General features: G+C 46.0%; 1 protein-coding gene across 1 annotated transcript in view; it reads left to right on the forward strand.

The window, feature by feature from the left end:
- The first annotated feature begins 2,250 nt into the window (after window positions 1-2,250).
- LIMS1 (LIM zinc finger domain containing 1) overlaps window positions 2,251-23,369 on the forward strand; it is a 163,802-nt gene continuing 142,683 nt past the window's right edge. Inside the window, exon 1 of the mRNA XM_065423809.1 lies at window positions 2,251-2,424. Within this exon, the coding sequence (XP_065279881.1) occupies window positions 2,393-2,424 (32 nt within the window). The 5' untranslated portion in view covers window positions 2,251-2,392. The remainder of the gene's footprint in view (window positions 2,425-23,369) is intronic.

The raw sequence follows: 23,369 nt of genomic DNA on the forward strand, positions 1-23,369 counted from the left end.
AGCCCAACCTTCTCTTTAAAAAGCCATGCTGCTTTAAAGAAATATTAGAAAGGCTTTGTTTTTCTGTTGAATTGTTGACCAGGATACTGACTGTGTCAATAATAAAGCCTTATACTCTGCCCATATTTTTTCTACATCTTGATGTTCTAGTGTTTTTTCTTCTTTGTTTTGCTCATATTGTTGGCTATTTTGATGACAGAGGAATCTCATCTGTAAATAAAGTAATCTTAGTTTGGCACTGGCATTACCTTCCCCTACAAGAGGACTGGTAAATAGCACAGCTGGATTTGAAAATAAAGCTGTTAAAATAAAATTCGGCACTGGTAGAGTAGAAAGTGTTGAGATAAGCACCTAAGGAATAACCAAGTGTTGAGTCACTCTTACTTGGGGGAAAGAGAGAGAGTAGATCTGCCAGTGAAGTTACTGAGTTTCAAAGCTGCATAAATTCAGTATAGAACATATACTGGAAGAAGAATTAGAATGAAATGTTGTTTTGATTTCAATGTACAGTTCTGAGAAAATAGTCCTGTTCACTCCTGGGCATTGTCTAACATAGTGGTTCTCAACCTATTTATCATTGTGGGCTGCATATGCAGCCCCCAATGTGTTACCTGGGCTGCGTGCAGCACCTCCTCTCCCTCCCCCCCAAGCCTCCCCACAGACCCCTATGCCCAGCACCTCCCCCTCACATACCCCTCCACAGAGTGGGGCCGGGAGCAGAGCCCTGGGCGGGGGGCTAGGCAGCAGGGATCCCAGACTCTGTGGGGCCAGGTGGCAGCCCCGGACTCCGGGCGGCCAGCTAGCAACCCCAACCCTGCCATGCTGGGTGTCCAGGCAGCTGGGAACCTGGACTCTGAAGGCAGTCCCGGACCCCCACCACACGGGGCTGGCTAGTGACTCTGATCCCGCCAGGCTACCAGGCAGCCGGGATCCCGGACCCCATGCAATCCGACAGCCTTTAGCACACAGTTGGCCCGCAACTGTGTACTAGTTGGTCCGTGAGTTGAGAACAGCTGGTCTAATGTCTACTTCATTTAACTCCTCTTGGCTTTCTTAATGAAACCATTTCCTCTGGTTGTGTTTCTCTATACACACATAAAATATGTGGATAATCTAATTACATGATTGTGCATTGACTACATTTCCTTTGAAAGAATTCAGATTGGCATGCCAGATGTGGGTCTTGAAAACTTTACAGGGAATTTGTTTCTTTGAGTAGAAAAAAAACCTGTGGTCCTTCTAAAAGAGGGGAAAGGGTCTAATCATTTTTGACTGGGTTTGGGGCACAGGCAGCCTCTGTCCTTAACATCCTGTGAAAGCTGCAGGCCATCACTGTCTCTTGGAAAAACACTCATGAGTCAGGAAAATAAACTGCAACCATTGAACCTTTACTCGACTATGCTCTTAAATTCAGTGAGAACATGTATTAACTGAATAGCAGACTAGTGTGGCTTTTAAAAACAGCCCTCAGGAGATGATTTCAGTGGAAACTATGTCATATGCCAAAGTAGGGAACATGATGGCTTTCTCCCATCTTCTTCCACTCTCATTCTCTTTTCTGTTCCGTCCCTTGCACGGACCATTTAAAAGTTTGGAGAAGTTTAAGCAAAGACCAGCCCTACAACAGGCTAAGGTGGCTGCTCCTACTGCCATTTACAGCAGTGGTAAAACTCCGCTTGAGTTCGGCGCTGCCAGCTCAGCCTCAGCCGCGTGTCAGTTCAAGCCTGTCTTCAAAAGGCTCCTGCGGGCGGGCGGGCTGAGCGTGGCAGGGAGGGGGGACAGGAAGGAGGGTGGCAAATGCTGCTTTGCCCCAGCCCCCGAGGCCAGCCAAAGTAAGGGCTGGTTCAGCGCCGCGGGAGAGGGCCCATCTCTCTCTCGCCTTCCCACAGCACCTAGCCCAATGGGCCGCTGCGAGCTGCCGCCAGCCGCTACCCCAGCGCAAGTAGCTAGCGCGCCTAAAGCCCTGGGGCCAGCCCCACAGTGCGCGCCCCTCGGCCGGGGGAGGTGTCAGGGGCTCGCGGGGCCAGGGAGGCGGTGTCCGGCTGGAGCAAGGCGAGCCGCGTGTAATAATGTACCCAGGGGACAGCAGCAGCAGCAGCCGCCCGTGGCCTGGTTGCAACACCCACCCCGATGCCTAAGGCGGGAGGGCGCCCCGGCAGCGGCTCAGCTTGGCCGGGCGGGGAAAGTGGGAGGGGGCGGGCGCCGGCTGCGCTCCCCTCCCTAGCGGCGGAGCAGCAGCGCTGCAGGCAGCCGGCCGGGAAGCGCCATTGCTGCCTGTCCGAGCCCCGCTCCGCCTTCCTGCTCCTCCTGCGGCGACTCCTCGCTGCGGCGCGGAACTTGCCCGGAGCAGGGCGGGAAGTTGTCTGGCGGGAGGCAGCTCCCGGCTGCCGGGATGTTGGGGGTCGCGGCGGGAATGACCAACAGGTAAGAGCCCGTCAGCAGCGCCAGCCCACCCGGCCTCATTCATCCCTCCCGGGCCGGGCTGGGCTGCGCCGGGGGCTCTGCAGCTCCCCCTCCTTGCAGGGCGGCGCTCGGTCCCCGGCCTCCCCTGTCCTCCCGGGGCTTGCGTGTGCGGTCAGGGCGCTGAGTGGGAGCCCGCCCTAAAACTTCCCCGCAACCTCCCTGGGTGCGGCAGGGGGCAGAGACCCCGGATTCCCGGGAGGTGCTGCAGTGGCACCCTAAGTCCTGGGGATGCGCTTCACCGCTCCGCAGCCGGCAGCGGCCAGGCTGGGGCGTGTGCGCGTTTATGGGGGTCGTTGGGAGGAGAGCAGCGCTCCCCCAGCTGGGTCGTGCGGGCAGGGGCCACGCACCCCGGCGGAACGGGGCAGGGAAGGAAGTAGCTGGTTCTGGGTGGACTGCAGAGACCTTAATTATTAGGCAGACCAGTGGGGTCACCACCAGGTGGCTGCTTCTGGGGGCTTGTTAGTAAAGTGGGAGTGACAAAGCGCCGGCTGTTGAACACTGGGGGCTGCTTCTGCACCCCTGTTCAGCTGGGCCCGGGTTAGAAGATTTTAGGCAGGGGTGGGGTGTGACTCAGATTCCCAGATGCAGCGTGTGACCCGCTCGGGGTGTTCCTCCTGCTGCAGGGTGTGATCTGCGGCTTGCAAAGCCTGCGGGCTCTTACAGCCACACCCAGGCGTGGGTTAGTTTTTTGTCAGTAGTCCCGCCCAGGCTCCCGTTCTGAGGTAACAGCACCTGCAATTCTCATTCATGCTTTCACAGTGACCCGGCGCTCACCAGGGGCTAGCAGGAATTTCCTTCCAGCTTGTACCTGTAGAGTTTTCTAGGAATTTTTGTGTTGGGGTAGTGGGTGTAGTATCCCCCGTTCTCTTCTTCCCACCCCCGAATCATACACCAAGGACTTGTCTCCATTGAAACTCCTGTGTCTGCCCCAGGAATGCTTCAGCAGCATAGAAATACTGGCAAAGCATGCTAGATGCAGCAATATCAGTAAAGCTGTGTTTTGTACCCATATACTAAACTAAAGCCACCCCCCACTAGTGGCAAAAGCACTGCATCTGCACTAGGGACTTGGGCCAGCCCAGCTATGTTGGTCAGGGATCTACACCCCCCTGACAGACATAGCTGTGCCAGCAGAAGTCCATAGGGTGCACATAGCCTTACTCTGTTTGAGTTAGCCTACCTCAAATGAGAGCAGCTACCCTGCAAAGCAGCGCTGAAGCTGCACAGAGGGACTGGATTAGTGGCTGATGAGTTATGCTAACTCAAGTTTCTAGTCTGTAGCTGCACCCCCACTGCATTACTAGCTCAAGCGTTGGCAGCACCAATGCTCCTGACAGGCTGGTTATCTCAAGTTTAAAGGACAACTGAACTCAAGCTATAAATTTTTGTGTGTAGACCGGAGCTTTGTTGGGGGTAACACTCAAATTGTACCTTGAGTTAACACTGCAGTGAAACAAGCCATTCCTTGTGGAAGAAGCAGAGGGTTTGGCCCTTGAGATCCAAAGGTCCTGTGTATCAGTACTAGCTCCCAGCCTCACACTCCTGAACAGCTTGACTTCTGCAAAGTTCATCTTGCCAGGGACTCTCCTAGAGCAGCTGCTCCTGGAAACCACCATCAGGCTAGTTTAGATTAGTGGTGGTGGGGAAATTTAGACTGCATGGAAATATTGGGTGGTTGGGAGGGAGGGGAAAGGTGAGTAAATGCACTTTTCCCCAAGCCTCCTCCAACTCACTAATGACCAAATCCAGCATGACACCTCCAGCTGGCTTGAAAGGACAGAATGAAGCCAAGAAGGTAGCATTTGGTGCTTTTGCACTCCCTGACCCAGATGCACCAGGTTCTTGTCCACTCTGCTCATCTGGAGGAAGGGATAATAAGGCTGTATGTTTCATTTTATTTACAATTAAAGCTCTTAGTACAGGGGTTTTGGTGATTATTTTTTAAAGCATTGTATCTTTTCCTCAAGTTCTTTCATGTATTTAAATGCTAACCCAGTCTAAACAATTGATGTAAGCAGAATAACATTTTATGTAAACATTTGAGTGATTCAAAAGTGTTTCTATCCTTTGTGTACATCTTCACAATTGTGACTTACACTGCCTGTGACAACAGACACATGTAATGATGCTCAGAGCAGAAATTGAGAGAGCACAGTTAATTCTTACTAAAATAAAACTAGTAAATGTGTGAAAGGAGAACATAGAAGAACTGTTTATCATTTGAGCCCTGCAGTTAAAATGTCACATTTTACATCTATTTAAATACCTTTGTATGGTGAGCAGGGTGTCCACATTGAGGTGAACTTAGAGACCATTCTACCAAAAAAAAAAAAAAAAGTGTGCTTTGTCATTTTAATTCCTTCTCCCTTTGCTTGAGCATTTAATTTTTAAATAGACTTTTGTCTTTCACCATGCAGCTTCTTTGTACTGTGGTATCTAGAATTGTAGTGAGGACCTAAAATAACTAGTGTAACAGCATAGATGTTCCTTGCTTCTGCTATAAGGGATTTAATGTTATGACTAGGCTTGGCAAACTCGTCAATTGACCGCCTATTATTTGACCACAGTCAGACATTGTCACATATTCCAGCAAGAATGCTCTTTGTTAGGCGGTGGCCAACTTTTTAAATTGCATTATGGTCTTTCTTTCTTTCTTTCTTTCTTTCTTTCTTTCTTTCTTTCTTTCTTTCTTTCTTCATTTCATCGTGTTTTGCATTTTTCTGAGTTAAAATAACTCAGTTATGTAACTTGTTCTTTATAATTAGGTACAAATAGCTATCTAAGCCTTTCGGAGCCCACAGATTCTTACTTTTTTTTGTTACTGTTGTAATTGTTCTAATAAATTAGTGCTTTAAAATATTTGACCATTTTTGACATTTTATTTGATACTATTTGACCAGTCAGTTGACCAATGATTTTTGGACCGGTCAAGTGCTCAACCCTACTTTATGACTTAATTCACACAAGAAACAGGAGCATGACTGTTTGACAAACAGTAAATGTCAAAGAAAATGATCATAATTTGTTGAGCATGGGAATGTGTCAATGCTGTATGTAACAGAAGACATTTATCTCTGCCCCAAGGAGCTTATAATTTTAATGAGACAGGACAATAATTAAACAACCCCAGGTGGAGGTTCATGTTATGGGACTATGATTTTCTGTGTAGATTTTGCAATTAGTGTAGAGTCATGCATTGGGTAAGAGTTAATGCGGAGGAGTATGAAAAACTAATAAAGAATAATGAACTGTTTCACTAATTACACAGCATTTTAAAGCTTCACCCGCTGTAAATGTTTCTTGGAAACATATGTTCCAAATTAAAGAATTTTATAAGTCTTATGCTAATATGTCACAATCTTTCTGTGGCAGACAAAAATAACGAAAACAGTATGTAGTCCCCAGTTCGTTGGAGACCTAGAATGCCGGCAATTTAATGGATGCTGGAAATGTTTAAAACAGCTAACTTGCAAACTGTAAACCAACTAAAGGCTATCCTGTCTTTTTTTTTTTTTTTCTTCCCTTCTCCCAATCCCACTACTTGGTCCTCAGCTATTGATTACCAAACCTTGTCTCTAAGAAAACAAAGACGTAATTTGGCTCAGTTGTTTGACTTCACTAGTGTTAACTTTTATTTATAACAGACAAAAATAAAATTTTAATTTAATGGGGTACAAGAGCATTCTAGCCAGTGATTGTTTCTGAAAGATGCCAGACTGACAGTACTTGAAACGGAGGTTCTCTCTTTATCCACAAAATAGATACAAGCGCAGGCAGCAGCAATGCACACTGCTGTGTCCTGCTAATGTGCCTTAGCTCTGATGTGGAGGGACTGCCTCTTCAGGTCATAGAACAATTAAGTCCTTGGCATCTTTTCTGCTGAGACAGCCACTAAATACTGCTCTGACACGTTAATCGGGAGATGAACTGAGACAATCAACTAGGTTGCCAAACACCCAGAGAGCAGTAATGAATTTTGAGGCAAACTCAGCTTGGAGTCCGCACTTGCAGAAACTTGCTGAAATGAACTAGATAAAACGCTCCTGTAAAAGTCTGCAATTCTTGGCATCTCATAAGTCATCTGGGAGGAAGTTTCTGCAGTGCAAAACAAACAAAGTGTGTCCCTCTGGGATATATGGGTAGCTGGTGCAGCACAAGAAGTGGATGGTGTTGGGCAAAAAGGTGGTGTGGCCAGGGGATGTGCTGATTTAGTACATCCCCATGGCAGCTTCTCCTAGCAGGGCTCCTGTGGGGCACTGACTGCAACTCTAGCAGTTCTTCACTGGTAGAAATTGCCAGGCCTGCCCTTCCTTGGAGTGAATCCCTCCTGTGACTGAAGGAGAGAGTCTGAATCTGGCACTTAGGCCTTGTCTACACTGCCACTTTACAGCGCTGCAACTGTCTCGCTCAGAGGTGTGGAAACCCCTGCCCTCCCCTGAGCGCTGCAAGTTTCAGCGCTGTAAAGTGGCAATGTAGACAGTGTACCAGCAGTGGGAGCTATTCCCCTTGTGGAGGTGGTTTTTTTTACAGTGCTGGGAGAGCTCTCTTCCAGTGCTGGTGCCGTGACCACATAGCCACGTGTCAGCGCTTTAACGTTGCTAGTGAAGGCATACCCATAGTCACTACTAACATGTTTTGACTATGAACCAGTAACCCAGAAGTGACTGATCACCTGAATTGTCCCCCTTGTTTGTGGCTTTCTCCCCTTAAAAGTAGAATATTGAAAAGAAGAAACCATTATCTGCTACAGTAGCATTTTGAGAGGATGTCTTTCTGGCATCAGTAACTGTGTGAGGGTTGTGGAGCTGCCACATACCAATCTATGAAAATGATATGTTGTAATGGTGTGAATATTGTAAGTGACCTGGTCAGTAAGGAAAAGTTTCTGTCTAACTGTGGAGGGTTATCAGAATTTCCTTTATGAAAGTGTTTGATCTGATTTGATGGGGGCAGTGAGAAGAACAAACAGGGAAGCGGCACAGTGACTTCAAAGTACAGTAGTGGTTTTTTTGTTTTTTAAATGTACTTGTATTATATATAATCTGGATCAAAAGAACCTTGAATTTTATGCCTGCACTTCAGATGGAGAGCTAAGTCGTGTGTCCGTAGAAAGAACTAGGTAACTGATTTTGTACAGATTTTTGACAAAGGTGTTCTTATGCTTATGTAAAATTAAAAATAGTCATCCTGGTGTACTGTTATTGTCAGAGTAGGAGTTTCTGCTGGGACTACTGCAGTAAATTGCAAGCTAGCATTTCACAACTGCTTACTGAAAATATGATTTTTCAGTCAATTTACCTTGTGCTTATAGTGCCCAGTTCAAAAAAGTTTTTCTCATAGTGATATTTACAGGCAAACATACAAGTAAAATATTGAGCAAAGAAAATGGATCTATATCCAGAGCATTTTAATAAGTTTGAAAAATCAGCCTAGACTCACTGCCTTTTTAACTTTTATTCTGTATATTAGAGTGGATGATAAAGCTGCAGACTTCTGGGCTCTTATAGCATTAGTGACTATTGTGCATGCAGTGTTTAGGGCCTCCGTAAATCAGAAGCTGTATATAGTACTGGAATGAAATCATACTGTAACCCACAGATTCTTTTTTCTCAGAACTGTCTCCAAATGCTTACTGCAGATAATCATTTAAAGACACACAATATACTCTGCATAGCTTGAATGGTTAACAAATTCTTTTTTTTTTTTTTTCAAGTTGTAGTAAAATATTTATGGCAAAGCACTTAAGGCAAGCTTTTTAGTGTTTTCTGTTGTGGTTTCACGCTGTGTGTGTCATTCTGGAAATTCTGATTCCTCTGCATTTTTGTTCTGTTCCAAATTATCATTTTAAGACTCCCCACCCACTGTAATGCAGCCTGCATTATTCTTTGTCCATACCAGGATATGTTAAATACTGTTAATATTGTCAAAGTTAAAAACAGGGCTTTTCTTAGTGAAGGAAGTGGTTCATCTTTAGGGCCTGTCCACCACGACAAGTTCTGATGAAAGGCCAAATCAAAAGAAGGCTCTGATCTGTTATGTTTTGTTAAGAGCAGCTCTCTATGAGCTGAGTGGTGAAAACATTATCTACTATCTGTTATTACATACAAAATCTAGAGATTGAAGAATCAGACAACTGACACTATATATATATATGGCATATAACTTTTAAAATTCAAGGCATAAAACAAGCCTGAGATTAAGTAGCAACTTTTACTATGGAGAGATTATTATCATTGTCTGTTTATGGAGTTTCTTGTTCTTTTCTCTGAAGCTCTTTCAGTGACCAGGCACTGGATTATTCGATTTACCATTGATCTGATCTGGTGTAGCATTTCTCATGTTCCTAGACTTAAGAGTGCAGGAAAGTAAACTACTAACTTTACTTTGTTTTAGAAGTTTCTGCCATTTTAAAATCGGATATTTTTGCTGTCTGGCAAGAACACTGAAAACCTGGGAGACATAGGGAGTTGCTTTCCAGTATTGCTGACACGAAAGCAATTATGAGTTTGGTTTAAAAATAACAGGATTATTTTTTTAAATACACTTCGGATTCTTTTTATTTGCCTCCTTGTTTTGGAGTCTTTACAGTGTATTTGCGTCAAGTTTTCATGTCTTTTTCACAGCCACGTAGGCTAGTAACTCCCTTTTTAACTGAAAGCTGAGATTCTCATGCAATAATTTATTCCAGCAGCTGGGCAGGAAAAACACCAAATATTGTAACACTTATCATGGCAAAACCACAAGAGTTGGCAATACCGTTTCTCATTTGGAGTTTCTTCATGGATGTATTCTGCCCTCAATGCCTGTGCATAACGCGCATTGCCATTAATGTGTTTCCTGCGTATAATCAGATAATTAATCCTCCAATTCAGCTCCACTGCTAGCCAAAGGTTTGAAACATCTTGAAAATACTGTGCAATTTTTAATTGGCTGTACAAGACTCTCCATGAAGAGATTGTCCAGCTGGTCTTAGTTAACTCTGGAGCCTGTTACACACCACAGTTAATTCATTTTTTTCATCAGCTGGAGAACATTGGGAGATAAATGATACCAGACAAATGATAGCCTGTGCAGTGACAAAATGTTTTGAAACAAAGGGCTTGTCTACACTGGCAATTTACAGCGCTGCAACTTTCTCTGTCAGGGGTGTGAAAAAACACCCCCCTGAGTTCAGCAAGTCTCAGTGCTGTAAAGCGCCAGTGTAGACAGTGCACCAGCGCTGGGAGCCGCGCCCCTCGTGGAGATGGGTTTTTTTAGAGCGCTGTGCCGCGACCACACAAGGCATGTTAAAGCGCAGCCACGGCAGCACTTTAGCATTGCCAGTGTAGACTAGCCCAGAGTGACCATCCTTTCTGTAGTCTCAGAACAGACATTTGGTGTGTCATGAACACATGTTTAAATGGTGTGTGTTTGAGCATGATAGAAGTGCCTGATAACAGCTCCATCGTTCTAAAATGGGCTTAAATCGTGGCGTAAACTCCTTTTTGTTTCTGGTAAAATGTTACACAGGGTTAGATTTTATGGTCTTTGCATTTTCGGTGTCAAATGTTTGGTTTCTCTTTATTAATTTTTAATAGGAAATCTTGGAATTTGGGTGGCTGAAATTTGTCCATGGAATTCCTACTTTTCATCGTTGACTGATATCTCTTAAATAAACATTGACTGTCGATTTAAAAAAAACTAGGTAGGGAGGTGGGTCCTAAGTAGATCTGGTACAATGGGCAGCTTGTGTTTTATTTAAATGTTGGATTTAGGGTCATTTTAGCTTTTTTTCATGTTAGAACTGTAAGTTTTTAAGTACTGTGCACACAAGCCTGAATGATGGGTGGGCTGTTCCCCTTCCCCCCCCGCGAGCCTCCTCCTCAATTCCAGGAGTTCCAGAGGCTGCTTCCTAGAGCAGTGGGGGAATGCCCTGGGGCACTGAGGATGGTGTTCATAGTTGGTGCAATGGATGGGGAGTTGCTGTGTAATAATCTGAGAACTTTGAGGAGATGTAATAATTTTATGAACACTACATGTGACCTGGCCAGGAAGGAGAAGTCACTGTATGTTGGGCTATAAGACTCCCCTATATGCATGTGATTGCTCTAGCTTAATAAGATGTTGGGGAGGGGTAGCACAAAGGAAAGAAAAACACAATACACCTCTACCTCGATATAACGCTGTCCTCGGGAGCCAAAAAATCTTACCGTGTTATAGGTGAAACCATGTTATATCGAACTTGCTTTGATCCACTGGAGTGTGCAGTCTCTCCCCCCCCCCTCCCCCCCGGAGCATTGCTTTACCGCGTTATATCAGAATTCGTGTTCTGTCGGGTTGTGTTATATCAGGGTAGAGGTGTAGTTATTCTCAGCAAACATTGCGGGGGAGTTACAAGACAATGGCATACTTCCAGGCCCCAGGTCATAGGGACACAGCTGTTCAGTCAGTGCTGGGAAGGAAGAGATCAAAAGAACACTAAACAGTTAAAAACCCTTCTCAAGAGAGGAGGGGAGGTCAGTTGTCCTGGGCTGTCAGGAGGACTGGCTGACAGAGGGAGAGGGGCTCTGTGGAGGATGGCATATGTATGGACTGCTGTCTTTATAAGGTCTGTTTTCTCTGAAATCCTGTTCTAAATTAATTATACTTTGCTTTAAGAAGGCTGTGTGGCTACTGGATACTGCTGTCCTTGCCCCTAGAGAGAACAGAACTGCAAGCACTGAAGATAACTCAGTCCTGCTGAGGTAGTCATGGTTGATACACAGGGGACTGCAGTCCAAGGCCTTGTCTGAGAGTGGGAGAATCATCTGATTCTACCAGGAGGCAGGTGACAGCTTGAGGTCTGAGACCCGAGGCGGGTGCACTTGAGAAACCAGGAGGGATCAGGGTACAATTCACCCTGTAACTGTGACAGTTAGTAGTATTGGGTGGAGCCCGTGAGCTGGGGGTGAAGACCGGAACAAAGTGTGCAGAAGTGAAGACCTGAGTTGGAATACTTTTTGCCAGAGGCAGGGAGAAATTTGTTGTAGAGGAAATGGTGGAGATGAAGGTGTCACAGTTCAGGACAACTGCACCTGTATTCCTCCTCTGTGGTCCAGCCAGGGCACCCACTCTAGGCTTCAGCTTCCTGGGCTGTCACCTCCCTGTCCCTGCCAGCAGGTATATGGGATCTTGGGGAGCAATTACCACACAGGTGGGGTGCCAATTAATTTCTTTATTAAGAAAATGCAAAAACAGGGAAAATTCAATAGTGAGGGGTATGGGGTTTGTTAAAGTAGACAATTGGGGCGGGGTTTCTTTTAGTAAATGGGATAGGGGGTTTCAATAGTGGGGTACAATACAGTTGGTAACCAATTAACACTGAAGTATAAATGTAACAGGTAGCTAACAATTTCTATGTAAAGAGTGTGTCACAGCAGCATATAACCAACTAACAGTATGGGTAAAATGTGTTAAATAACCAACAACTTTAGGTAAAAAATGTGTCACAGTGGTGTAAGTGTAAAATGTGAGGTGTGTTAGAGAGAAAAGGGGTAACCAATGGGGTTTTATGCTAGAAAGAGAGAGAGAGAGAGAGAAAGAAAGTGGTAGAGAAGTGAGGTTGGGGGATGGGGGAAGAGGAGCACGTGGTGGAGGGAGATTTAAACTCAGGGAGACACAGAGAGCAGACAGGCTGCAAGTTTGAACAGCAGAGAGACAATTATACAAAACACAGCAAAATCTTATCTATGATTTAACTTAACCCAAACTACACAAATTAGCAAGTAACAAAACACAATGCAACAGTTCTTTAAGCCTAACTTACAGGGTACAATGCAAGCAATTTTCTAAACCTAATTTAACTACAGCTATGCAAAATGAAATTACAACTTATCTAGACTAAAGGACAAAATCTAACCTAATGGGTGCACCTTATACTAGGGGTAGTTCCAGAGGGCAGAGTGGTGTGTGCCCAGGATACAGCTCCAAGGGGGGAGAGGGATTTAACTAGTGGTGGCTGCAAGCTGGCAGCCCAGGATTCAGTCCAGGAAGGCACAGGCTTATTTCTAGCAGCAAAGGCGCTGCAAAGCAAGAAACAGATTACAGATACAGACCAAGGAGTTTAAGAGAGGTTTTAAGACACAGACCAAGGTTTAGCTTTAGTCTGTGTGCTGGGGAAACAGAGCCAGCAGCTAAAGTAATAAAAGTATAGAAAGTTTCACAGAGGGATTCTTACCAGTCCCCAAGGCAGCAGCAAAGGCAGAAGCAGCAACAACATCAGAAGAAGCAAGGAGGGCTCGGTATGGTCTTGATAATCAGGAGGTCTCTCAGGCAGCAATTCGTTCTTTGTGGGGGGGGGTTAAAAACGGGGGTACGCTCAAAAATAAAACGAGAGCGGAGAAAGGACCCCCCAGAACCCCTGGCTGATCAGACCAGGTAGCAATGCAGGAACCTTTCTGATCTTTGTTTCAAAAATGCCTGTTCTTAAAGGCAAACTCAGGCAGTTTCCCCACCAGTAATCCTGATAGGCTCCTTCTGTCACAGGGGAGGAGATACAGGGAAAAACTGCAGGTGAGCATAGAGACATGCCTGGGCAGAGTCCTGGACCATAGGCGTGAGTTCCCACCTCAGGACTCAAAAGCACATGAGGCCTATGACTCATGCCCAGGATCTTAAAAACACATTAGGTCTTGCAGCTCTGGACATTGCCTACCCTACACCGAGCCCAGGTTTAACAAGGTGATAACAGGACCAACCCTTTGAACAGGGGAGTAGTCCCACTTAGCACGTAGCACAAGTGGTCATCCCTTTGAGAAGGGCAGTGGCTCTTGGTAAACAACTTAAGGGGCCCTCCCTTTGAGAAGGGCAGTGGCCCTGGTAAACAACTTAACAGCCAGGGAGGGGCGGCCACAGGAGGAGAACAAAAACAAAATGGAGTAAGGGGACAGCTGTAAGAAACAAAATGGAATAGGTGGAAAGCTGTAACAGACACTCCCTTGAGTGGATACCCACGTCTCACTCCCTTCTGACTGGGGTCTTTCCAGGCTGCATAGTCTCCTGACTATACTGTGAGATCCTAGCAAGAAACTCTGCCTGAGCAGGCCTGCTTACTTTCTTTTCACAGACTAATAATAATTTCCCACAGTCACAAGGTACCATACTGCACTTCCTATGCAAACCTGGTTTATTCTTAAGATAAAAGCATTACAGAGAAAACATACTAAAAATAGTAAAAGAACCTACTCACATGCTAATAAGCTTAGTAGTCATCACCCTATCCCTAATGCAGGCTCTGGCAGGAGTAGTCCTTCAAAATCCCACCCAAAGGCTTTCTTTGTGGTTTCAAGTTCCTCACAGCTTCAGCTTAGAACAAGCATCCAAAACCTAAGTCAGGAAGTTTAACTTGCTGATACTCACACCTTCTTGTCAACTGTTGGAAATGGCTGAGGTCCACCTTGATTGCATTGGCCTCGTTAGCACTACAAAAATAATTTTCCCTCTCTTGATATTCACCCCTTCTTGTCAACTGTTGAGAATAGGCCACTTCCACCTTAATTGAATTGGCCTCGTTAGCATTGACCCCAACTTGGTAAGGCAACTCCCATCTTTTCATGTGCTGTAATATTTATACTGCTTACTGTATTTTTCACTCCATGCATCTGATAAAGTGGGTTTTGGCCAAGGAAAGCTTATGCCCAAATAAATTTGTTAGTCTCTAAGGTGTCACAAGGACTCCTCATTGTTTTTGTTAATTCAGTAAAGTGTCTCTTAATTCCATAAAGTTTGTCAGGGATATTGCAGAATATTGTCAAGTCTGTCACAGAAGGTTTGTGAGAATGAGAGAGAACAAGGCTCCAGTGCCAGTATGATAAGAGGACAGAGGGTGCTATAGTTCACCCGAGGAAAAGTGTGGTGAGGAATATATGGAAGGGGAAATAGCCTCAGTGGAAGCTTGAGGACAGATTCGGGAAGCAAATGCTGCAAGCAGCAGGAAAGAAACTCTGGGTAATGGTGTGGGGCAATGGTGCAGATTGGTGGGCAATGCAAATTAGCAGATAATCAAGCAGTGGGACACCGGCAGACAGAAAAACAGTAGTGCAAAATAGAGATGTAAATAGCGTTTTAAAAAAGTAACCGTTTAAACTATTAAAATTGTATTGGTTAAACATTTAACTGTTAACGAGTTCACAACATAGGTATGGGAACTATGGGTGCGGGGGGTGCTGCAGCACCCCCACGTTTTACGCAGGTCCCAGCTGCTGGCCCCGCACCCGGGGTCCTGGCTGCCGGCCCCGTGTAAAACGTGGGGGTGCTGCAGCACCCCCTGCACCCCTAGTTCCCACACCTATGACAGCAGTTCCATAGCAATGGTCCTGATGCTTTTCAAGGCATCTTGGGTGTGGGGATTGCTGTGATAAGCTAATGGACAACCTTTGGGCACCCGTGAGCTGAGTGAGATAGACTGATTATTATGCATACTGTAAGGAAAGACTTGCCTTTTTGCAAGTTCAGTACTGATTGAGCAAAGCAACCACTGCTTACAAAATCCTATAATTGTGGTAAATATCCTGTTGCAGGAGAACATTTTATAAATAGCTGCGTGTATGCAAGGTATGAAACCTGACAGATTAAAGCTATACGTTTCTTAATTTTTTTTTGTAGAGGAAATATGTGGAATAAGCGTGTCGTTTCTGGTGGGAGAGAGGTCTTCCTTATGACATCTGAAAAGATGCAGGTTACTAGAAGAGCAGAATTGTACACACAAGTATGCTTTTGTGCTGTGGTGAATTTGCAATAAGAACACCTACACACAAAGCATTTTTGTAAGCCTAGAGATTTGTTTGTATATTGTGCTTGCTTTTTTAAAGATATGTTTGAATTCGATCTTTCTCCATCCCATTCCAGCTTTTCCTTCTGCCTGGTCTTGCAGTGAAGTTACTCCTGTATGGATTTAATCACTCTTGCCATAGAAATAATTTTAACAAATTCAGCCTTATGACTTCGTTGCAGGATCCAAGGGAAGGAGAGACTCATTTGTCATCATCATAAATGGCTTATAATTAGAAGGGGCACAGAAAACAGAAACAGATCAATGTATGTTTAAATATATGTTAGTTTATGTATCTTCATTCAGTGGCTTCACATTTTTACATTACATTGAGGAATCAAAAGCTGTTCATATTAGCATATTGTTTATTTTTGTGGCATTGTGTATGGGGCATTATGGATGGTAAGATCCCGGTGCAAGTTAAACCACATATGGAAAAACTGGGTGGTGGGTTACTACATTCTAGGAAAATACATTTGTGCTGTCTCTCTTGCTCTTGTGAAATGCTGAACTTCAGAAACGCAGACAGTATTGTAGCAAAGGATATTGTAACGGGGGTTTGCAATAGACCTCATGGGAGCTGGAGTAATCTGTCAAGTGAGTATATTTATGATGAGTTCCTGTGCTACTTTTAAATATTTCAGAGAGTATGTAGAGAGAGACACATTTTCAGCTGTGAAAACATTCCTGAAACGTGATTGAACTCAGACTTTTAAAAAATTATTGTATATTTACAAGTATATTGAGTTTATTGTCTATTACAAGATACAGCCAGTATTATAATTATGTTAAAAGTGGATTGAATGGGATAATGTCAAAGCTGCCATTCAAAAATCTTTGCTACTGCATTCACATTTTTTCCTTTTTGTTAGCCCACTTTTGGCTTGCCTTATTTTAGTCAGATATTTATATATGATGAAACATCTGGAGAGGTTTGTTTCAAAGGGTTGTTTGCTTTGTAATTGGATGTTTGACTTCTGAGTGTTCACATATTGTAAGATATTTGCAAATGTCCCTATGTTTCTGTGGCTATGGGGAGATGTGTACAGGTCTGTCGCATCTTACGCGCATTTAACATGCGCGATTTCAACTTTACGCGGTCGGCAAAAACAAACAAAAAAGAAAAATAACAATTTTAATACTATACCTGTAGTGCGGGCGATTTCGCCCGTCATTGAACTCAATGGAATTTTGGCTATACGCGGTTTTTGCTTTACGCGCTAACCGTGGAACGGAACCTCTGCGTAAGATGAGACAGACCTGTATTACATTTCAAAAACTGTAGGAAAACAAGCTGATGAACTGCTAATGTATAAGTATTGTGACAAAGTCAGACTGGACAGATGTAAGAGAATGGGGGAAGGCAGGTATGTCAGCCCTAGAATGGTAAAGGTTCTTTTCTCCCATTAGCTGAAAAAAGATTAACTGGGGACACCTGAGTCCAATTAAGGGCTGCTTGTGACCTTTAAAAACCTCTCTTCTGGTGAGATGGAGGGAGGGAGAGCTAAGCTATAGCAGGGTGAAAAGCTGCTCTCCTTAGGGGAAGCAACAAGCTAACTTCCTGTTTGGGGAAGGACTGGCAACCTAGAGCCCACATAACAAGGCAGCACCCCGGGGGGCGGGGGGGGGGCAGGGAAAAATATTCCCTTTTTGTATTATGATCTTGGTTCAATACTGCTTGGGCCTGCCCAGAGGCCCACTGTCAAGGCTGAGTCCCCACTCTGGCACTTTGATTCTAAAAATTAATACTGGCCACTCCAGGCTGGTATTAAACTCCCAAGGTTACAACTTCTCTCTGACCTTGGATGGGTAGATGCTGCTACCACCCAAGTGCAAAAAAACCCTTTTTGGGACCCAGGAAGGCACACTTGGGAATTCCTTCCTGTGGGGTACCCTCAAGCCCTTTCACCCCCTCTCTGGGGAAGAGCTGAGAAAGAAAACAAAGGAAATCAGCTGTTGCCACCAGCTAATTAAACAACATGTGCACAAATCTCTTAGGACACAAAAATCCAATACTGTTCTTAAAAAAGGTAAATTTTATTAAAAACAAAAAGAAAGGAAATACATCTGGAATTTAGGCTTTTTGCTAGATTAAAAAAAAACAATTACAAAATTAAGAATCAAGATAGCTCTCTTGAGGTCCAGCTTAAAGGTTACAAGAAAAAAACAAAAGCACCTGGTGTTAGCACAAAGGAGTCCACAACCCATAAAGAGATAAACCTAATCGCGTCTTGCTAGACATTTCCTGATCTACTTACATATCTGGGGGTTTCAAATGAGTAGTTTCTAGGTATGATCTGGTGATTTTTTCATACCTGGCCCACAGCTTTTTTACAGCATAGCTCTAGCCCTGTTTCTGCTCTGTCCCCTCTGTCCGGAGAACAACAGACAGACAATGAGAATTTTTTTCACAATTTTAAAAAGTTCTAACCCTCCCATTGGCTCTTTTAGTCAGGTGCCGACTCCCTTCCTTTTACCTATGGGCTTTTTTAACCCTTTACAGGTAAAGCAAGTAGAGAACAGCTACTAACACGGATTTTGTAGCTAATTGGCTGGCTGGGTGTCCATAAAAGTAAGCTCCTCCACCCCTTCATTTATCACACCCACCTTGTAAAATACTGAAAAATAAAACCTGAATGAGGAATAAAAACTCTCTGGAATGGAACTACTTTATTCCAGGACCACCCCCCCCCCCCCCCGCTAGAGGGGGAAATGCTGAGCCCAGTGAGGCGGTGGAAGTGCTTTTCCACAGTATAATTCATATCATGCATTTTAAAAAATCTTTTAAAAATAGACTTCTGGTAATTCAAATTTTGCTGAAACTGTAGTGTATCCAAGCTGTTTATAGGCAGTTGCCTTCAATTAAACCTGGGCTCGGCAACCTACGGCACGCGAGCCGATTCTGAGTGGCACGCAGCTCCCTGCCGCGGTCCCGGCCCTCAGCCCCCCCCGCCCACCTCTCTCCCCTGCGGGGGCAGGAGGCAGAAGCTTGTTTCTTCTTCGAGAGATGTCCCTGTGGGTGCTCCACTCCAGGTGTTGCTCCACTCCTGCGCCTTTGCTCGGAGATTTTTTGCAGCAGTACTCATAGCGGCCACGCATGCTCAGAGGCTGCCCCCCGCTGTGAGTTTAGGTTGATAGTACGCATGCGTGGCCGGTCTCCTCAGTTCCTTCTCTACCGTCCCCGGCCTGAGATGGAGCTCAGCAGACTCGTTAGGAAATACCTCACTCTTGCTACAATTACCCTTCTAGTAACTAGTTTGTTGTCAGTTCTTTGTTAGTGTAGTTAATTACCTCGTTTATCTGTTACAAAAAAAACCAAAAAACTTTTTTTCTGTCAGCCGCAGCCGCTTCGGCCATGCCGGGCTCCACAGGCTTCAGGCGCTGTTCTACATGTAAGGAGGCTATCCCGCTATCAGATGGCCACTCAAAGTGTATAAAATGTTTGGGGGAAGCCCACATTCCCCAAAAATGTGCCCACTGCTGTAAACTCAGTTCCAGGGCACGGAAGGACAGGGAGCTTAGACTTAAACTGCTCCTCCTGCAAAAGTCTATCGGGTCAGTTTCAGACCCAGGCGCTGAATCCGGCTCCGCTACCCGCCACAGCCCCCCCCGCCTCAAAAAAACTGAAAAAATCTACAAAGAAGGGACAGCCTTCTTCACCAAAGAAGGTTATGAGGCACAAGGTTTCTTCAGGCAGATCAACGGTCTCCCTGCCTGTGTTTCCTCGCCTCAGCAACTTTGATGAGCCGGGCTCCTCAGGAACCGCGTGAAAGCCGGCTGCGGCGGCGGCGCGAGGCTCCGGTGCCGAGGCATCAGGCTTTCAGTTGCCTGCCTCTATTATGGCACCATTCGGCACCGCGACGGACGCGGTGCCAACATTTTACAACATGCCTGATCCCCTGCAGGCTGATGTTGCCCGCCCGGCACCGACCGCGGCACCGACAACCGCAGAGCAGACTGACAGGGAGATCACAGGCAAAACCCCTGCTCAGAGGAATGTTCCCGCACGGCAACCTCCCCCTGCACAGCTTTCACCTCACACAGGAGCCTCACCATTTCAATTTACTCAGACAGCAGATCTATTGGTATCACCTATCCTGCAGTCTCCCCTGATGAATGCCTGTTCTTCTCCAATGCCTGAGTCAGGATCTGAGCAGCCTTCCTCCAGTGAGGAGGAAACTGATCCACAGGGAGTTTTTTCTCCATATCAAGACTCCCACTCCCAGACCCCAGTCAATAGAGGTTATAAGAAAACTACCTCATCCTACTCTCAGGATCCTGCCTCCTGGGGGGTGAACCCCTGGATGGCACCACCTATGCCCTACCCACCACCATGGCAATATTGGACACCATGGGCATCGTACCCTCGAGAATACATGCGCTATGGCAATTCGACCAGGCGCAACACCGGTCTCGCACCACCACCTGACGAATCTGCCAGTGACACGAGACACCTGGCAGCACAGTCACACTTCCAGGATAAACCTAGCCCTGCTCCTATTCCAGCTAACGCCTGAAGAAGCCTTACTTCCCCTTCCTCCAACACCGTCGGATGACTACGCAAAATTCCAAGACCTCTTTAAAAGAGTTGCCAGTGACTTGAGAATTAACTTGGAGGTAGTCACTGAACAACAGCATGAGCTAACGGACATCCTACAGCCCTCTTCTTCCTCTAGGGTGGCATTACCAATCAACATAGCCCTTTTAGAACCCGCTAAGTCCATCTGGCAGACTCCAGCTACAAGCCTACCTACCTGTAAACAAGCGGACAGGAAGTACTTTATCCCTCCAAAGGGTTCTGAATTCCTTTTTACCCACCCGGCACCAAACTCATTGGTAGTAGACGCCGCGAACCAAAGGGCCAAACAACAGTATTCCCGTTCCACCCCAGCCAACAAGGACAGCAAACGCTTGGACCTCTTTGGTCGTAAAGTATACGCATCCTCGACCCTACAATTTTGTATAGCTAATTATACTGCAGTCCTTGCAAAATATGACCACAAAAACTATAATAAATTCATGGATTTTATTGACGACATTCCAGAACAGAAAAAACAACAATTCACAGCTCCGGTTTCCGAGGGACAAAGCATATCACGCACCGCTCTTCAAGCGGCCCTCGATGTAGCCAACACTGCATCAAGATCGACCGCCACAGCAGTAGTCATGCGACGGGGTTCATGGCTCTCCTCCTCTTTCTTTCCTCGAGAAGTTCAGAGCACCATTGAAGATCTTCCCTTTGACGGTGACAAACTTTTTGCTTCTACCACGAACGACGTGCTTCATTCAATGAAGGACTCAAGGGCAACCCTCCGGTCTTTAGGTCTCCAGACACCTATGACCAGAAGATGGCAATATAGATACCAACCGTACCAACGTCCACGCTATCCCGCATTTACACAACATTCCCATAGACCACAGGAGCAACAACAACAACAACAACGTCAAAGACCAAGATTCCAGCGTTGTCGTCCCAATTCTGCAGGGGCACCTCAACCCCCTCCAACTAATAGGCAGATTTGAAGCCTTGGTCGAGGGTTTAGAAAACAGCGTTCCCACTTCAGCCAACACACCTATCTTTGGACACCGCCTACGACCATTCTCCCACCAATTGAAGAACATTACCTCCGACAAGTGGGTCATAGAGGTAGTTACAATTGGATACGCCATCCCCTTCCTCTCCTTGCCTCCAACCCACCCACCCTCCCCGTCCCTCTTCAGGGACCCCTCTCACGAGCAGCTACTCCTCCAAGAAGTGCAACATCTCCTTCATCTGGGAGCAGTAGAAATCGTGCCAGAACGACACAAAGGAAAGGGTTTTTACTCCCATTACTTCTTAACAGAAAAGAAAAATGGGGGATGGCGACCAATCCTCGACCTCAGGCGGCTCAACAAATTTGTCAAAAAGCAAAGGTTCAAGATGGTTACCCTCACCACCATAATCCCAGCGCTGGAGCAGGGCGATTGGTTTTCTGCCCTCGACCTACAAGACGCCTATTTCCATGTCACTATACATCCGGCCCACAGACGCTTCCTTCGATTTACCCTCAGCTCGACACATTTTCAATACAGGGTTCTCCCCTTCGGACTGTCCACAGCCCCCCGTGTCTTTTCCAAGCTCCTAGCCGTAGTCACTGCCTACCTCAGGAAACAAGGGGTCATAATATTCCCTTACCTCGACGATTGCCTCCTCAAAGCCTCAACATTCGACGAAGCTCTCCGGTTCACGCGGCTCACCGTCGATTGTTTCCTATCTCTCGGCCTACAAATAAACAAAAACAAATCCACATTACGCCCCACCCAGCACCTGGAGTTCATAGGAGCAGACCTCGACTCCCGGACGGGGTTGGCATCTCTCCCACCCGACCGCTTCAACTCCATAAGCCAACTGGCCACAAAAATTCGCAACAGTCCCCAGGTGACTGCCCGAGACTGTCTACAAATACTAGGTCACATGGCCTCGTGCACTTTTGTCGTCCAGAATGCACGCCTCTACATGAGGTGCTTCCAAGCGTGGTTGGCCACGGTTTACAGACCGAATGTGCACTCTCTAAACAAGACTCTCTCCCTACCTGTCCGAGTCAAAGATTCTCTACACTGGTGGACAGTTCACTCCAACCTCTGCTCTGGAGTCCCTTTTCTTCAGCAGGCTCCATCACTCATCCTGACCACCGATGCATCTCTGACAGGCTGGGGTGCACACATGTCTCACCACACAGTACAGGGGTTATGGTCGTCAATCGAGACCTCCCTGCAATTAAAGGTCCTAGAACTTCGAGCTATTCGCAGTGCGTGCCGTCACTTCCTGCCACTAATCAAGAATCATCACGTACGCATGACAGACAACATTGCATGCATGTTTTATGTAAACAGGCAGGGAGGAGCTCGATCCCATTCGCTGTGCACAGAGGCTATGAAGCTCTGGAATTGGTGCATTGCGAACAACATCCGGGTATCGGCTGCCTATCTTCCCGGAGTAATGAACACCACAGCGGACGAACTAAGCAGATGCCTCCCATGGGACCACGAGTGGGAGATAGACGAGAAAACCATTCACTACGTATTCAGCACTTGGGGTTACCCAACCATAGACCTTTTTGCAACTACAAAAAACAAGAAATGTCCCAATTTTTGCTCCAGAGCAGGACTGGGCAAACATTCCCTGGGAGACGCATTCATGATCCCATGGCACCGAAACCTACTCTATGCGTTTCCCCCGATACCGGTTCTCAACAGGGTCCTGATAAAAATACGAACAATTAGGTGATCCTAATTGCCCCGTCGTGGCCCAGACAACCGTGGTTTCCGTTCCTCACCAGAATGTCGATTCAACCACCAATCTCCTTGCCTCTCATTCCGAACCTCCTATCACAACAACACGGCCGCTTTCTCCACCCCAACCTGTCCATGCTTCACCTCAAAGTCTGGTTCCTACATGGTTTTCCCAAAGCGAACTAGATTGCTCTGAACAAGTTCAAAGGGTGCTCCTACATAGCAGAACACAATCTACTCGCATCACCTATCTACGAAAGTGGAAACGATTCACACATTGGTGTTCCGCTAAACAACTTTGTCCCACGTCAGTATCTCTTTCGCTCATACTTGACTATCTATTGGGCCTTAAGCAATCCGGCCTTTCTTTCAGCTCCATCAGGGTCCATTTAGCTGCTATTACAACTTTTCACGACAGAATTGATGACACGTCTGTCTTTGCTCATCCTATCACCAAGCGTTTCCTCAAGGGACTCCAAACCCTATACCCAGACATTAAACCACCTACCACCCCGTGGGACCTTCATCTAGTACTGTCTTGCCTAACTCAACAACCATTTGAACCCCTAGCCACATGCTCCCTTTTACACCTCTCGATGAAAACAGCATTTCTAGTGGCAATTACCTCTGCCAGACGGGCAGGAGAAATAGCAGCTCTTATGGCAGACCCACCATATACGCTATTTTTTTAAAGACAAGGTTACCCTCAGATTACACCCCAAATTTCTTCCAAAGGTGCACTCGTCATTCCACATTAATGAGCCAATACACCTACCGACCTTTTTTCTGAAACCACACACGAACTCGTTCGAAGCCTCAATGCATACACTAGATGTACGCAGGGCCT

The sequence above is a fragment of the Emys orbicularis genome, chromosome 1 (genome assembly GCF_028017835.1).
Source record: "Emys orbicularis isolate rEmyOrb1 chromosome 1, rEmyOrb1.hap1, whole genome shotgun sequence".
NCBI lineage: Eukaryota > Metazoa > Chordata > Testudines > Emydidae > Emys > Emys orbicularis.